This window comes from Daphnia pulex, chromosome 4 (genome assembly GCF_021134715.1).
Source record: "Daphnia pulex isolate KAP4 chromosome 4, ASM2113471v1".
NCBI classification, from domain to species: domain Eukaryota; kingdom Metazoa; phylum Arthropoda; class Branchiopoda; order Diplostraca; family Daphniidae; genus Daphnia; species Daphnia pulex.
Window position 1 is genome coordinate 6,088,807 of NC_060020.1, and position 18,016 is coordinate 6,106,822.

An 18,016-nucleotide genomic window follows, 5' to 3' on the forward strand; every position below is an offset into this window, starting at 1 on the left:
CGAGGTGTTCTGTAGGTGAGTACAACATTTATGCTGTTGTATCAGATCAAGCCAGATATTTAATTTTGATTTTTGTTTAGGAGTTGTCAATATTGTTCTTAACGAACAATTCATCGATTGCCAGTCGTAAAGTGTGTTCGGTGGTGGTCTCGCCTCTCGCCATTTCATTCTTCAATCGTGGCCTTACCTGCTCTCATTCATACTTCACGCTGCGTGCGAAGTCCCTACGAAGGACATAACCAATTTTATATGAATTTGAATATTCATTCAGGTAAATGAAACTACTTTTCCTAATTAAGGGAACAATTATGAACATTTTGTGCATACCTCAAAACCATAGTCAGTAACATAATTAGTACAGATGGTGTATGTTGATGGCATAAATTGTCTTTGACTTTAACATTTGAATTCTTGTAGATTTTTTACCATCAGTGGAGAGTCGTGGAGGTTGGTCAGCAGTGGTGTTTCAGCCCCAGAAAACGACATCGTCATCAACGTGCATGTTGACTTCCAAACCTTGCCATCTGGCAAATCAAAGGTATTTATATTTTGCGATTACACCAATTGTTGGATAAATTTGTAATTATTTTTTCTCTGTAGAATATCAAAATTTTCCAGTGGTCGTCATTGGAAGTTAAAGGAGATAAAGTCCTTTATTTGCACTTCCTGAGTGGTGATTACAGCCACTTTGACTTTCATGTCATCCATCATATTCATTTTGAAGAGCAGGCCTTAAACTCCATGGTGGATTTTGATCCCAATCACAACATCTTTGCTTATTTGGTTTTGAAAACAGGCCTTTTCTCCTATTTTCAAAAGTAGGAAATTTCATCATCAATCATCCCACCTTAAAACATTTCCACTTTTATGCAATAGTAGCATATTTTTCAGGTAAATGACTCTTCATAATACTAACTTGAATGAATATTGATTATTAACCATTTTAACAGGTAAATCAGAACAACAAATCCATAGCTATAATGGCTCTTAACGTGAATCGGAACGTTGCGGATGCGTTTTATCGTTACAAAATGCCTCGGCTCTTGGCTAAGGTAGAAGGTAAAGGAAATGGCATCAAAACAGTCATTGTCAACATGACCGAGGTCGCTAAAGCACTAGGACGTCCACCAACATGTAATTTACATTTTCGAAATTTTTTTTTACCCAACCTCAAATCAAAATATTCAATCTCGTTCAGATCCCACCAAGTTTTTCGGCTGTGAATTAGGAGCGCAAACGCAGTTTGATATCAAGAATGATCGCTTTATCGTCAACGGAGCGCATGAAGCAGGAAAGTTGCAGCAAATGCTTGACATTTTTATCAAGAAATTTGTTCTCTGTCCTGGTTGTGACAATCCAGAAACTGTTCTTACGGTATTGACCATTTCTGCTTCTGTTAAGAATTTATTTTCCAACCATTATACTAATGTAACTTAATCTCAGGTCTATGCGAAGAAACAAACCATTTCGCAATCTTGTAAAGCTTGTGGATACAATGGGCAATTGGATATGCGCCATAAATTAACCACGTTCATCTTGAAAAATCCCCCTGGTATTTATTCGGTTATTTTAGTAAAGCAAATGAATCACCGCTAATTTTACGTTTCGTTGATTAGAATTAAGCCCTGCTGCCCAAGGAGCGTCTCTCACTGAAGGCAAGAAAGCCAAGCGAGGAAAGAAATCAGACGGCCAATCTGGAGAGAAGGGTTCAGATGGATCAGAAAACGAATTGGACGCGACTAAAGACGTCGATGAGGATGACTGGGCCGTAGACGTTAGTGAGGCCGCAGTAAAAGCACGTATGGAAGACCTGACTAATGGCGCTAAAGGGCTTACCATCTCTGATGACATGGAGAAAACACCGAAGGAACGCATCGATTTGTTCTATTCATTCGTCAAACAACGTCGTGATCAGGGAATGCTAACCAAACCAGGAATCGACAAGGACATCGTTTCTGAAGCTGAACGCTTAGATGTTAAAGATAAGGCACCGTTGATTCTGTGCGAATTAATATTTGATAGCAACATTCTTTCTCAGGTAATAATTTATTGGCTCTTCGTTATAATTCGTATGAAAACATTTTCTATTATGTTTTATTAGATGAAAAGCTTCCGCACTTTGCTGTCTCGCTCCACTCAAGGAAACCCAAAAGCCCAAAAGGCCTTGCTTGGCGGTGTTGAGTGCATCATTCATCTTAACCAGGCTACTCTGCTGCCGAAAGTTCCACACATCCTCAAGGGACTTTACGATCTAGATTTGGTCGATGAAGATGTTATGATCGACTGGGGTTCAAAGCCAAGTCGCAAGTACGTCAGCAAGGAACTCAATGCCGATATTTTGGCTAAGGCTCAGCCGTTCATCACCTGGCTGAAAGAGGCGGAAGAGGAATCAGAGGAAGATTCTGATGATTCTGATGTTGAGATCGAATACGATGATCGAGCAAGACCCGCCACCCTGATCGAGCAGAGAAATGCAGCCCCATTATCGACTAAAACGGCTGTAAAGGTCAAGAGTGACGATAATGAGGAAGATTTAGATATCGATGCCATCTAATAAAAAGGAATGCAATTTTTGGTTCAAGCTACAGCATATTTCTTAGTGGTGCCGGGGACTTATTCACCAATCGATGTAGCCTCGTATTCAACCCCGAAAAGTAGTGTTTTTTTTTTCTCATTTTCATTTTCGCGTTTTCTTTTTCCGTTTTTCGTCCTTACACCGTTATTTCATACATCTATTTTGGCCAATTTTTTTTTTTAGCTGGCGATGGCCTTCTTTTCATTCAATTACCCTTCTAGAATTTGCTGTTCGTTCAATATAGAGCTTTTCCTCAAAAATAAACAAGATTTTCATCTAGTTATGCAAATATATTGACGCCTGTGTTACGATTCATTTATAAACGGGAAACGGTGCCATTTTCCTTGTCCAGATTTAAGGATCCACAATTGCTTCTGTAATTTTTTGTCAAGGGAAGAAAGATTAAACAATTGTACAAGCATAAATGGATAATTTCTTTTTCATCATTAAAGGAGAAAAACAAGTAAAAAGTTGAATTAATAATCGATAGCTAATATAGACGGCGATAGTTAGGCGTCGCAATTACTTCACTGCTGCCAGTTGTTGTTGGCGGTACATGAACACACTAAGACTTAGTAATGGTGGAAAAGGCAAAGTGACGTGTGCTCTCTCGAACGACATTCAGCTTTCGTACGAAATCTTAAGGAGTCCTCGTCGAAATTGATTAGTGTCTCTCGTCTCCTGAATCTTTGCAATCATCGTAAGTCATTCTTTAAAGTTAATTCCACTTCTAAATTCCAATACCTAGTATGACATTGTTACAAGTTTAGGGGGTTTGCCAACTATTTTGCACTGTTTGGTACAATAATTTTCACTTTAAAAAACCTATTACACGTGAAATGGCGATGAGTCGGGGTCTGTGAGGACCAGATTGCCTACAAAGTTAAAAAATATATGTGTTTAATTTTTGTGTATTGAAAATGAGTGTAATGCACATAATTCTAACATGGGTAGTCAAGTTTTCATCAGTTTTAGCTATCTAAAATTTGAGATAATTTAGTTTCAGTTATTCATGTCATGAAATAGGTTTCTCATGTATCTTCGGGGAGCAAGAAACAAGATGTTGGTTAGAAGATAAGAATTTAGTTCACTTGTCCCACGTCCACTTTCACCTGACATTGGTTTTGTGTGGCTACTGGTTTTGTTTTAGAAAAATGGAGGCCATCAGCTTTGCTTTCTTTGTTTTTTGTCATGTACTCTCCCACTTCCGGCGTGGCTCTATGATATACCTGTACACACATCAAAACCAGGGGGCCATCGGTAACGCCGACTGCTTTCAATGTTTTGGCCTGCAGCGAAGCTTCCACTCGTAACGTTTTTTATCGTCGGGCCTATCCTCGACTGCATAGCCAGTCACATTCTTATACCGGTCAGCTGACTTGTATGTTTTCGACTAACGAATAACTTGCATTCTGGAATCATTCCATAGCTGTCAGCGGATACAACCCTATGTGAAATATCAACTCTCCTTCTCGCCTTTTAATTTTATTGTTTCAACCTTGATCATTCAACCGTGTGCTACTCGTTATTTTTTGCTTAACTCGAGAGACCGTTCGACGTACAAAATGTGCATATGGAATCGATAGTTTGGAGGACGATACGGTACACTACCTTACGAGTGGGTTGGTTTGCGGGTTTTACGCATCGGTTCAGCCGGCGCACGGACATGCGCATTGTTGCCCTCTTTTGGGCTGAGAAAAGGAATCAATATAGCGTGAAGCTAACGTGCCATAGTCCCTGCTGGTGAGCGTCTGACGTGTCGTTGCTCTGAGACGCGAAGGCCGTATCGTTTTCTTGCTCGTCCTTTACGAATTGACTGAGGATAAAGCGCGTGCTGGTGTGTGTATTTTCCCTGTTGTGTACGTGGATAGAGCGGATTGCCGAATCTTAGCGGTTTTATGTGGTCTTAATGAAAACATTTGAATCGCGAGGAAGCGCGTGCGGCGTCCGTTAGTTAGCAGAAAACACAAGACTCTGAACTGCCGTTGAATATCTGTCGTCTAATGTTTTTGAGGAAAACGTGTCGGTGATGTCATCGGTGCTACAAGCACATCGTTTGTAAGTCTGCATTTTGTCTAAGTTTAGCTTGTGACGCTGGGTTCCTTCAAGGTGTGGCGTATAATTATTTAAATTCGGGACCTTGTTCCAAAAGGCATTCATTCAAAAGACAACCTTACTCGTTCTTCTTTAATGAAACCTTCCAAATGCCTTAATACGTGCCCGTTGCCAGTCACGCACCATGCTCATCGCATACATTGCTCAATCCGACTCCCCCAGCGTCGTCTGGAGGGTGGTTGTATGGCAGCATGCAAGCTTCTATTGCTATGCTATCGATATAACTGACAAAACTTTTGTGTCTCTCGTTGTGATTCTAAGCTCATTGTTCGTTTTGTCTTCCTTTATATAGGCGCAAGTTGGAGAGCATCAGCAAAGCAACAACCATGACTCAGGAGGAGATCGTCAGCAGCACCAAGACGGTGTCACAGGGCTTGGAGGCCCTGCGAGCTGAGCACCAATCCATCCTGCAAGGGCTCAACGGATCTCTAAAAGCCGCCACTCAGGAAAAGCTTGATGCTAATGTCATCGAAGAGAAAGCCAATCTGATACAGAAATCACTCGACATGATTGATCTGGGACTCGGGGAAGCACAGGCAAGTGCATTTGTTTTCCTCTCCGATCTTTAATCTCCAACAACGTTTTTGACAGCCGCAATTTCCTTTCTCGATTCCAGGTTATGGTGGCATTGGCGACTCACTTGCAAGCGCTGGAAGCGGAAAAACAAAAATTACGTGCACAAGTGCGTCGGTTGTGTCAAGAAAACGCCTGGCTTCGCGACGAGTTGGCCAATACACAGCAACGCCTTCAGGCTTCAGAACAAGCCGTTGCTCAATTAGAAGAGGACAAAAAACATCTCGAGTTTGTCAATACCATCAAGAAATATGATGCCGATCAGGTATGTCATCGATGCCTTTCCTTGGTTTGGCGGGATCAAATATTATTAAAGAAAATCTTTGTATTCGCAGGAAGAGTCCACATCGGACGTATCACAAAAAGAAAAAAGCGACGATCCAACTATTGATCTCTTTCCGGATGATGATGCTGATGAACGTGGTCGTAAGTTGCTTTTAGTTCATTTCGACGTAGTGAACACATTTAAACAACCAGCCATTTCTTATTCAACAGCAATGTCACCTACTCCACCGTCGCAATTAGCACAGCAAGCGAATGCAGGGTATGAAATTCCCGCTCGACTTAGGACACTGCACAATTTAGTTATCCAGTATGCTTCACAAGGACGCTACGAAGTAGCTGTCCCGCTGTGTAAACAGGCGCTAGAAGATCTGGAGAAAACGAGTGGTCACGACCACCCCGATGTTGCCACGATGCTAAACATTCTAGCCTTAGTCTATCGGTAAAGATGACGCAATTGAACATTGATTTTTTTTTTCAGTCTGCTTATTATTGATTTTCGATTTTGATAGAGACCAAAATAAATATAAAGAGGCGGCCAACTTATTGAACGATGCATTGAGCATTCGAGAGAAGACGCTGGGAGAAAACCATCCTGCCGTATGATTTTATAATGAAGCTATTACCCATTCACACGTCGCTTATGCGGTTCTTTTCAAACGCACTCAGGTTGCTGCAACGCTGAACAATCTTGCAGTCCTCTATGGTAAGCGTGGCAAGTACAAGGATGCCGAGCCTTTGTGCAAACGTGCTCTCGAGATTCGCGAGAAGGTTCTTGGAAAGGATCATCCTGATGTTGCCAAGCAGCTCAACAACTTGGCCTTACTCTGCCAGAATCAGGTAAATAATGCTACACTCTATAACCCTTTAATGAGCTCGAATAAAAGAAATCTAACTTTGATCTGCAACAGGGCAAATACGAAGAAGTTGAGAGGTATTATCAGCGAGCACTGGAAATATACGAAAGCAAACTGGGTCCCGACGATCCGAACGTGGCAAAGACCAAGAATAATTTGGCCTCGGCTTATTTGAAACAAGGCAAATACAAAGAAGCCGAAGTTCTCTACAAACAAGTGTTAACACGGGCTCATGAACGTGAATTTGGCGCTATCGATGGTAAGCGTTTAGTCTAAATGGCTTGCTGTCGTTGATCTAATCGAGATTTATTGCAAACAAAGGCGATAACAAAACCATTTGGCAAGTGGCCGAGGAACGTGAGGAGAACAAGGGACAGAACAAAAGCAACACACCTTACGGTGATTATGGCGGGTGGCACAAGGCTGCCAAAGTTGATTCTCCTACAGTTACAACCACTCTAAAAGTACTTATGCAAATTTCAAATCCTTTCCGACAGTCTCAATCATGTTAATAAATCAATTACGTGCTTTTAGAATCTTGGTGCTCTCTACCGACGCCAAGGCAAATATGAAGCTGCCGAAACGCTCGAAGATTGTGCTATGCGCAGCAGCAGCAGCAAGCATCCGCTTGATATGAATCGACTGAGGAGCTCAAGACGCTCCAATGAACCCAACGTTGATCCAAAGTAAATAACTTGATTTTCTTTTCTTTTTTCTATTTGAGTTCATATATATAATAGACTTATTTCTCGGTTGGATAGAGCGCGGAGTGCCAGAGAGAACGCAGCCAGACGTGGATCCCACGAGTCCCTGGACTCTGTTCACACGGAAGTCTCCGACGAGGTGAGTGCATCCAATCACAATAACTAGCCATTTTGAATGCTTGTAAACAAGTTCCATATAGAGTTAGTGAGAAAAGTATAGCTATAGAATAATGTTATAACCCGAAAGGAAAAAAGAGTGAAAGAGATGAAGAGAAAAAGATCCTTCCCTCAGAATGAGTAGACGAATGCTTCCGGACATGTTTTTTTCTCTCTTCTTGTGTGATTGATTGAGTGTAGAGTAATTGGGTCGTCATTGCGCATTAGTAAGTGACTCGCCAAGACAGTTGATTGACTAATTGGACCGTGAAAGAGGCTGCCGGACAGAAATCTGTCAATAACATCGTTGATAACCACGCGATTCTGTTTTCATTTGTTTTGTTTTATTGTTTTTCCCTTTTAAAACAAAAACAAACAACTTCTACTCTGCATGATTTTCATGGCGTTTTTCATTCTCGTACATTTCTTGGCTGTTTGATTTGCATGTCTTTTAACGCTTTCTACTGTTCTTGCTAGTCAATCTTTTTGGTTCAACAAAAAAATCGCTTTCAAGTAATTTAGAGTTAATTTTTTTTTGATTTTTTTTTTATCTTTTGTTTTTTTTTCCCATCTTTTTTTTTGGTTTCTATTTACATATTTCCTGTGGCTGTGGCATAGTATCCTCGCCACTCCCTTCACTCGTCTTCCGACATTGATTCGCGTCCCGGTTCAAGTCAGGGTCAAGGGCCCGGCAGCCTCCGCAACAAGCTGTTCTCCGCTTTGGGACTCCATACGTGATCACGTCTTACCTTTTCCCCGAAACAAAAAAACAAAACACAAAAAAAAACAAAAACAAAAAAGGGCAAAACATCCGCAACTACGGCTGCATTAAATTTTTATCCATATTCTTCATCCCCGTCTGTCCACCCGACCAAGGAAGCACGGCTGTACTGGTTCTTTCCATACGTCCTTATTTTTCATCTTTCTCTATTGATATTCCACTGGCCTTCCTTTCCAAACTAAAGAAAACAGAAACATAGAATCGACGTCAGCGTGACTGGAATGTTGGATATGCATGACAAATTCACTGCTGCCCCATGCGTCCCTACAAATTGTTTTTTGAAAACTCGCATCTCAGTCACAATGTTTACTTTTCTTTGGATCGTAACGAAAAAAAAAAAAATCTCGGAAACACATCGACGTTGAGTGTTGGGTTGTTTATTTAGGATCCGTGGAGTAAATACCCTTCAGTAGACTGGACTGATAGTTTCTTTCACTATGCCTTTGCAGTTATTTGCACGCCTTTGAATAGATTGTGTCTTGGGTGTCATTGTATCCCATTCGATGAGCTTATCTTGTTGTTTCACTCGGTAGGTGGCCTCTAGCAAGGAGAAGTGATAGGTTGCAAACACCCCCTGAGAGACTGAGATGGCGGATGCGCAAGAATCATTATATATACATATGAGAAAAATAAAAAAAAAAAAACACTATCACCTGTATTAACGGCCAACGTTGCTCTCCCCCAATTCCCTTCCTCCCTCGTTTATAATTTGTCCTGCTAGTTCTTCGTATTTCTTCTGGTCACGAGACTTTATATTGCACGATAGGAAACAACTTTCATGTTTTGGGGTGGGAGGAAAGATTTAAAAATCCTGAAATATGGAACCGACTTGCCATCAGGTTTCCTTCATTATTATTTTTTTTTAATGAAAAAAAAAATTATTCAGTTCCCAATTTTGTTGAAACTTTTTGCGATAATATTTGTTTTGCTAAAATTATCGAGTTTCTATCATGTTTTCGGTCGTTTTGGTTTTTATTAAGCACCTTTCTGGAAAATTTTTCCCCCGACTGTCTCAATATATCGGCCACATTCGCCTCACCTTCGTCCCGCCACTTTTCAATCACCCACCACCGTCTTAATATTATAGTAGTTTATGCCATTATCTTTGTTGAAATACTTTCCTCGCATAATACAATCACTTGAATGGCTCAATCGATTTTTTTAGTCCGGAATTTAGAAAAGATTTCCACAAGTCCCCTTCCTAAACCTTAACACACACGGACAGTATCGGATAGTTACAACAAGTGGTTGGGTTATCGCTTTCACGCGAAAGGCGGGAAAGATTAGCCAAACTACTGATTGTCGTCCTCACTAATGCGCAATGACCAGTGCTTGAATGTTGATTTTTGAATAATTTAGACACAATATTCACTTTAAAGCTTGTTGGTAGATTTGTTTTTAGATATTTGCCTGTTAGTGTGGACTATAATTGAAATCTCTTTTTGGTTTCTTATTAACCGAAATTTTCCGTGTGTGTATTTTCTTTTCTTTTTCTCCCTTTTTTTCATTTCCGCTTGTCTGTTCGTGATTGTTTTCGTATGACTCGGCTGATGTCTTCCACCAAAAAAACGAAACCTCGATTTATCCTTTTTCCTCTGCTCCCTTAACGATTCCCTCTGTCCGGGAAAACAAAACGAAACGTTCAACAAAAATAAAGTGGGTGGGCCGAACACGTCGCAGCGGTTCCTTTTCAAAGCTGCGTGCATCCATCCGGAAAAGCAGTGCAAAACTAATGCAGAAATTGGTTACGAGAGATGACCCGTCTCCTTCCCTGGCCATCGACTTCCCTTCCGGTTTGGCTTCCAGGTAAGTTTTAGATCGACTCCTCCCTCCCCTTCAACTTATCAAACCCACTCATTATTCCACACCAATCCTTTTTTTTTTCATCCTTAATTACAACATCAATTTTGAAAACAAGACATCTTTATTCTTTAAAGCCAAATTACGATTAGTCCACTACCGTATTGCTTGAATTATATTAACACCGTCATTTTCATTTGCTCGTTGTATTTGATGTATTTAAATCTGATTGATTTGGCAGAATTGACGTAACTGTATACGACGCTTGACTAATTGAACACTTTTGGCTTGTATTGTTCAGTATTGCTTGATTTTTCGTGCTTGTACTCTAATAATTATCAATAATTTAAGTATTCCCTTAGAAGTAGAATCATTTTGTGAGACGACGGCAGTAGGTGGGAGAGATTTCGGCTTCCCCTTGCACAAGATACGAATGAGACATTTTTTTTTTGTGCACATTCTTCACTTGGGCAATATGCGGTCTTAAACTTAGAGAAGCATTGATGTTACTAAACCTTTCGCAATTTTTATTCTGTTACAGCATGAAACGGTCAAACTCCCTGTCCGTCCTTAATGCCCAGTTTCAACGGGAACAGGTAAGAATAGTTTCATTTAATAACTTAATTGGATTTTGATTTGAAATGCAAATATTATAATGATCCTTTGTCATTCGCAGAGCCTTATAAGCAACTTGATGGGACTCCGTGGTCGGACAACGAGCATTGAATTTATTCGCCCGTCTCCTGCTGCAGCCGCTGCTAACGTTACGTAGCGTTAGAGACTATAGTATTAGACAACGTCAAATGATATTTCTTTGGCAATTTTCAGTACTGTTTGCACTTCTGTTTATTATTTCATCACGCTGTGATCGGGCAGTCCTAAATCGTTAGTTATTAAGTGGCAGCCTAACGCGACTTTCATTGTCTACTCTCAATCGGAATTTAATATTCCTGCTTGATTGAAGCTGCGTATTATACTTTCTCTTTTGCATATGATTTGACTTGACATGCGTAATCATCGTCACAAGGCATTTTGTGTTGCTCTTCTTACATCACGTATGGGAAACTGTAAACTTTTTGCCTTTTTTAATTTGTGTTTGAACAAGACGCGCGCGAACTATTGTATTTGAGCATAACTTAAATAATTAAATCCTATTGCTTTGATGTCTTGTAATCTCTATATTTTACATTAAACCGTAGCTTTAACTGTAGACCCAGCAGGTCAGTTGATTTGCGAAAATGGAAGTCAAAGTCGTCAGTAAAATTGAAGCAGAGTTATTAAAAATCGTCGGATTGTGATAATCTGTGGTAAAAGATTTCATTAATCCTGGACAGCACTAAAAAATGATTTTTCTTTTGCAGTGTAAGTCCCTGAATTGCTGAGTGTGAGACAAGATGTTGTTAATGCATATTGCATCTTAGAGAAACTTGAAGGTACAAGTTACAAGATTATAGTGAAGGTGATTTTTTAAAGAGATTGTGCCTGTTGCACATCGATATTATTGGTCTTGATTCTTAAAAGTGGCTTGGCTAAACTTTCAACGGTTAAACTCTATTTAATAAATAGATAATATAACATTTAGCTAATGATCTTGCATTCTTGACTAAATATTTTCAGGCAACTTTTGAAGTTTTTGTGGGCACTGATTTGCAGAGTGCTCGTGACCAACAGATAAAATGGCCCAATCCATATTGCAAATTTGCAAGCTGTCTTTCAAAACCATCCAAAACCAAAGAATTTCTATTTGCAAGGTTTCTTTTTATTACTGTGGTAATAATTCAAGATGATGTAGTCTAATAAGGTAGAAAACCTTTCTGAAAAGTTTAGGAACCATTGTTAATTTCAATTGGTATAGAGTGAGTTTTAAGCCATAATCATTTGGTATTAATTTTTATATTGGTTGTTGTAGACCCATTCCAATCCCCAGCAACGTAAACCTACAGAAGGAAAGGCACGTAAAACTTGTCATGCAGTGGTGTAGAGGTTGGGTGAGAACGGGATGTGTTACATAAACCATTTGGTATTCATTTTGATATTGGTTGTTGTAGACCCATCCCCAGAAACTTCAAACTGCAAAAGGAAAGGGCAGTCCGCCTGTCCTTCACATTCGAAGGTCACGGAGATCATTACATAAAACGTGTCATGCAGTGGTGTAGAGGTTGGGTGAGAACGGGACGTGTTTCATCATTTTCAAGCAGCTACAATAACCGCAAGGCTTAAGAGGTGAGGGTGATAAAAAAATCGTATAAAAGGAGAGAGAAAAGGCGAAGGTAAGTCAGTCGAGGGAGCATCTCCGACACGGCAACAACTGCAGCGCACTATCTGTCACCATCTGCCATCTTCACCGTATAGTCAGTTCGCATCCATGGGTAAATATTCTGTCTTTTACATAGAGTTTGGTATCAATCCTTCTTTAATCTTTATGTATGCCTGTTATTATGTAATATTTATGTTTAAATTTATAATTGTCTAGCAAACTATGGCGTAGTGCTGTTGTTGTGTGTTGAATCATTGATGGCTGGGTCGACCACTGGTGTACCGATGTCTTCTTGGTATGGTGGATATCAAACCGCAACGACGCCGCCTTATTACCCAAAAGCAACGCAACGACCAGTTACTGCACCGAGGTCTTCAAGTACTACACCACTAAAGCACCGGACTTTAATAGCACAATTTACGCTGCCCCGAGCCACTACACTGACGCCCTGAAGTATTGCTCTGCCCCGAATTACTACACCACCAAGCAAGCAAGGAGCATGACTACGCATGTTGCCTCATCCTACTACACCGAGGCTCCAAAGTATTACTCTGTTCTCATCTACTTATTGCACCGATTTTCCTAAATACAACTTTGTTCCCAGCTGCTACACCGAGGCTCCCGCTGTTTACTACACCGAAGCGGCAAAGTACTACTCTGCCCCGATCTACACAACCATAACTGATGCGGCCAAGTATTACGCTGTCCCGAATTGCTGCACAGAAGCTGCTCTTTCGTACTACGTTGAACAGAAATACTACACTGATGCTTCAGTTCACTACACCACGACCTACGCTACACCGCAACCCCCAAGTACTACACCGAAGAAGCCGCCTACAACAACGTATGCTGCCTAATTTACTACACCGAGGCTCCCAAGTATTACATCACTAAGGCAGCGGAATTCTACACGTCTATATATGCTGCCCCTGCCTACTACACCGAGGCCCCGCATTACTACAACATTGAAGCGCCAAAAAGTACTAGGTCAAGTACTACACTACAACCTGCGCTTCCCCGAGCTACTACACCTACGTACCGAAGTATTACTGTGCGTAAAAGGAGTCGTCAAAAAAAGAAGTGCCCGAACTGCAGTGCCCTATCTGTCACCAGCTGCTTTCCTCATCGTGTAACCGATTCGCAATTATGGGTAATTATTCTTATTTTTACATTAAGTTTTGTATCAATTATATTTTTTTCTATTTGTTAATATGCCTGTTAAGATTTAATATTAATGCTTCAATTTATTTACTGTTTAGTCAACTACAGCGTTGTGGTGCTGTTGGGTGTTGTATCGTTGATGGCTGGGTCGACTGCTGGTGTAGCGATTTCTCCTTGGTATGGCGGAAACCAAACCGCAACGCCGCCGCCTTCCTACACAACTTACGCAACGACCAGTTCCTGCTCCGAAGTCTTCAAGTACTACACCACCAAAGCACCGGAGTTTTATACCACAACTTACGCTACCCCGAGCCACTACACTGATGCCCTGAAGTATTACTCTGCCCTTAGTTACTACACAATCTAGGCGACGGAGTACTACATGGCTACCTATACTGCCTATCCTACTACACCGAGGCTTCTAAGTATTACTCTGTTCTCAGCTACTTATTGCACCGATTTTCTTAAATGCTACTCTGTTCCCAGCTGTTACACCGAGGCTTCCGCTGATTACTACACCGAAGCGGCAAAGTACTAATCTACCCCGATCTACACAACCACAACTGAGGTGGCCAAGTATTACGCAGTCCCGACTTGGTACACAAAAGCTGCTCTTTCATGCTACGTTGAACAGAAATACTACACTGATGCTCCAATCTACTACACCACGACCTACGCTACACCTAGCTACAACACCGCAGCCCCAAGTACTACACCGAAGAAGCCGCCTATTACACAACTACGTACGCTGCCTAGTTTACTACATCGACGAATTTAAGTATTGCTCTGCTCCAAACTACTACCAAACTTAGGTTCATATTTATTGCAATTTCCACGACTATGTCACCACTGCTCCGACCTATACACCTGTATGTGTTGAAAGATTGCTGAAATACAAGATTGATTGATAAATCACAAGTTTCTATTTTCTCCTTAAGTACCTTTCCTCCTGCTGATAATTGCATGATGTGAGAACATATTTCTGAGTGCTATGTAAACCAACAAACAATTGATCTTGCCAAATACACCAATAAAAATTCAAACTCTTATTTTTACCTTTCAATAATATCTAAACTCTTTCCTTTTTATAAATTCTTTTCTATCATTCAAAGTCCAACAAACTATTTTATTAAAAATTCAAAGTCAGCATTATTTCTGTTAAAGTCCACACCTATTATTTCTGCTAAGTCCAGACTTTTGTTTTTGAAAAAAATTTAAAAAAAATTCCCCTTACACGTTACTATTAAAAAATTGTCGCGAAAAATTCCATTTGAAAATTTTATTATATACAAATTTTATTTATAACAAAAATTAATACAAAATTTATAATTTTACACATTTTTCCCGTGGCCCCCAGGAGGGGGGGCCTGTTGCTTTCTCTACCGCGATAATAACATGATGCAAGTTATATGCAAGTTATTATTTGTTTGGCGCAGAAAGCTTGTTTAATCTAGCAGTTCTCGACTGTGTCAAACTTGATATTGATCAGGTTGCCTCAGTCGTATACTGCATGATTGAATGAAAACTCAAAAGACAACAGATCACACTTATAACTCAGCAACACAAAATATGGACACGGATGAAAACACAAAAATTTTTAAGTCATGAATGGAACAGCTCAGCTACAACCGCACAGCATGGAACAGCTCAGCTACAACAGCACAGCAACTTCTAGTTCTGGATAACACTGCAACCGCATGCTGCATACAATGGTTCAATCTGTCTTCGTCACACCTTTCACCATTTGGCTGCAACAAGGTAACCAACAGCGTTTAAGAAGTGTTTGTTAGACCTATTTAAGAAAAGAAAATTATTTTCGAGAAACACAACTGTGTACACACTTGTTATGACAAAAGAATACAAAGAGTTTCTATAGTAGCGGAGCAAATTGGTCTACTCTCTAGTCATGTTAACTAAATCTGTAGTACTTTTGCAAGACATTTGATCAAAATAATTACTTTTTACTGTTGCATGGGATGAGACGTACGCCTAAGAACAGGCAGCGAAACACACGAGGCACGCCATTTCGGCAATGTACAGGCAATTCCAAGTCTCAGTTGAATGATTTGGCAAATTGGTTTCAACGTGCTAAATCACCTGTAAATTTTCACATCAACATTTTAAATTCAATAACAATAGGAAATTAACAATAAATACCTTTTAATTTTCATCGTGAGAAACGTCATGACCAGCAAACAGCAACCATTTCTGCTGCGTCTTGGAACAAAATGGCCGAAATGCGTTCCTGAAGACACTCGCGCTACCTGGTGGACATTCCAACCAACTTTTGACAGCCACCTATTGACAGCCATTAGAAAATTTAGATTCCTGTTCCAAATGACTGAACGCAACGGCTGGATTGCTTGCTTCGAGACAACACGCAGTAGCTCAACTTGAATTCGACATGCCTTTCGGCTTTCACTAGCTGGCACGAAATGAAATTAATGAGCATGAACACCAGATTACTCCAGCAGCTTTCCCTATGACACAAATACACAAAGTTATTAGTTAGCTTTTCAGACTTTTTAAATCTTTCAACATAAAAATCTATAATATTAACAGAAAGTGTTGGGGGGTCAAACAAAAAATTAAACTTACCATTTTCTGAAAAAAAAAGAAAGATTTTCCTGCCTGTGGCTGTAGGGCAACCGCACCAGTTATCTGTTTAGAGTACATACAGTGAGTTGAGTTCCAATTCCAACTAACTTTGGCATCAAACAGTTAGTCATGTTGAATCTAAAGGAAATATGTCAATAAATATTCCAACATTCATCCAATAAACTAAAGTTAATTACCTACTGCTCGTGCTTAACATTCAGAAAAATACAGCACATGTTGGTATGTGCCCTGCATTTGTTCACATTCTTCTCTTAAGCTGTTGCTGCTAACCTGAAGATTACCCATGGGTAAGCTTTAAGCTTTCCCTATGACAGAAAATACAATCTATGACATCAAATAACAGTTTAAAACCGAAAGAAGAATAATACTTGCACGTCAATGAATTATTTGGTGAAAAATATGTTCAGAAAAACAAACATATATGTCCACACTGGGGTAGTGACCTACAAAGATCAATAGAAACTGCTGATAATTAGACGAATATTAACTAAGTCTGGGAACAAGTATTTAAAAAAATTGTGACTAAGACATTATTGGTTTTTACCTGTATTAACTGCATGATGCATTCAGCAGAACGACGATTTTTAATAAAAGAGTTGGTGGTATAGTGATGGTAGGCTATTTGTATGCACTGTTTCCTTTCCCGTTCCTTCCTACAGATTAGATTGAGGAATTTTGAATTTGATCCAGCACACATAAGGAATAAATCACATCACAAACAAGTTTCACAGAAAAGAACTTGAATTAACTGATGAATTCATCGGTAATTTTCATGGAAAAAATAGGAAAACTTTTCACCATAAACTTTTCTCCATCACATGAAAACGACGACGCCTATGTCATCTATTGGACACCGAAATCCAAAACGCTAAATGGCGGATTGTTGTGTTGAGTGGTTGTCAAAAGTTTTCCTATGCAGGGGTATGGAGGGTATGTGCCTATGGGGATCTGCAGACTGCAGTTGCTGTCGATTCTCGTCGAATGACAGCAGCCATCTTGAAAATAACACGCAAGCCACAACATTGCCATTTCAGTTTTGCAATTATAAACGTCTGCATCTGGCATCTCTGCAATTGCAAGCGGCAAAAGTCCGACTGTGAACTGGAAATACAAAATGCAGTAAGCTTAACAACTAAAGTGATTAAAACAACAAAATTGTATTACATTATTGAAAAAGAAAAATCCGTACCAGATTCGGAATCGACCTGACAAGTTCTATGGAATGAATATGATTTACAAATCAGTGTGAGTGGGCGAGTGGCACAGGTGGTGTGCTGAAGTCTTATTAAAGCACACCTTCTTAGCTTTAATAGTTTAATATTGATGCTCCGGTTCTGGTAGACTGTCTTTTTGATGTCGACTTTTTATGCAGTAAGAAGAATCACAAACCATGAAACAGGATAAAAGATAAGTTATTGAGATTTAGGTTTTAGACTTTCTTTATCGTCACGCAGCTAAAATTCGACTGGGCTAGTGAAAAACCACAAATGTAACCAAATAAAGGAACGTGTGGTAAGGAACGTACTGGTGCGCCATCGGAGACCAGGTTGAGATCTTTTCGGTATCGACATGCCGTGTAATTAATTTAATTTGAACTTACCAAACAGGGAACTACTATTTATAAATGACACAAGAAACCTTAGTGATGTCGCAAATTAACTGCGGCAGTCGTTGAAGACCTCCCTCTTGGCTCTGCCGCCCCTGGCGACGCAAGGCGCGCGGCACAATTTAAAAGGTAAGAACAAATAAGTGCGACGTGGGGTGGCGGGTGGTGCGGTATTCAAAAGTATTTGGGAGTAGGCAGAGGTTTACATATACAATTGATTGGACTGAATTTGAATCTTTTGATTACCACTACCAGACTACACCCGCGATCAGAACTGCCAAAAAACTTGACAGGTTCCAAGTTCCAACCAAATTTAACAAAAGGTAAATGTTCTTTCTTTTTTTTTATTCAACAGAAAAAGAAGTTCGCCTAACTTACTTTTTGTCTTTTTATTAAATGCAGAAAGATTAAATAGTAAAGAGGCAGCTCTATGATACATTTTATCGATAAACTGAAAGTAAATAAATTGAAAATAACCAATAAAATAAATTGGTAAAACTGGCTGGAGTAAATGATTAACTGAATAGAAC

At 39.9% G+C, this 18,016-nt stretch overlaps 1 protein-coding gene, 3 long non-coding RNA genes and 1 pseudogene across 4 annotated transcripts; 4 read left to right on the top strand and 1 right to left on the bottom strand.

Annotated features, from left to right (window-relative positions):
- The first annotated feature begins 248 nt into the window (after positions 1–248).
- LOC124192537 lies at positions 249–954 on the top strand (annotated as a pseudogene).
- LOC124192793 (kinesin light chain-like) lies at positions 751–11,006 on the top strand. The gene is made up of 20 exons (XM_046586288.1): positions 751–891; positions 951–1,134; positions 1,199–1,374; positions 1,444–1,552; positions 1,617–2,038; positions 2,102–2,506; positions 4,590–4,633; positions 4,983–5,226; positions 5,307–5,528; positions 5,599–5,689; positions 5,759–5,987; positions 6,058–6,145; positions 6,215–6,385; positions 6,457–6,661; positions 6,724–6,866; positions 6,937–7,088; positions 7,164–7,245; positions 9,701–9,849; positions 10,385–10,439; positions 10,520–11,006. Exons 2-20 carry the CDS (start codon positions 981–983, stop codon positions 10,613–10,615), a joined length of 3,237 nt encoding a protein of 1,078 aa, XP_046442244.1. The 5' UTR covers positions 751–891; positions 951–980; the 3' UTR covers positions 10,616–11,006.
- A 1,056-nt stretch (positions 11,007–12,062) lies between these two features.
- Positions 12,063–12,761, top strand: LOC124192795. The gene is made up of 3 exons (XR_006873846.1): positions 12,063–12,212; positions 12,317–12,643; positions 12,705–12,761. It is a non-coding gene; the product is annotated as an uncharacterized LOC124192795 (long non-coding RNA).
- Positions 12,762–13,482: 721 nt separating this feature from the next.
- On the top strand, positions 13,483–14,173 carry LOC124192796. Its single transcript, XR_006873847.1, has 2 exons — positions 13,483–13,686; positions 13,748–14,173. It is a non-coding gene; the product is annotated as an uncharacterized LOC124192796 (long non-coding RNA).
- Positions 14,174–14,530: 357 nt separating this feature from the next.
- On the bottom strand, positions 14,531–16,899 carry LOC124192797. The gene is made up of 8 exons (XR_006873848.1): positions 16,679–16,899; positions 16,425–16,533; positions 16,249–16,323; positions 16,057–16,185; positions 15,860–15,997; positions 15,419–15,741; positions 15,220–15,358; positions 14,531–15,053 (listed from the first exon to the last, which is right to left on the bottom strand). It is a non-coding gene; the product is annotated as an uncharacterized LOC124192797 (long non-coding RNA).
- Between the last annotated feature and the right edge of the window lie 1,117 nt (positions 16,900–18,016).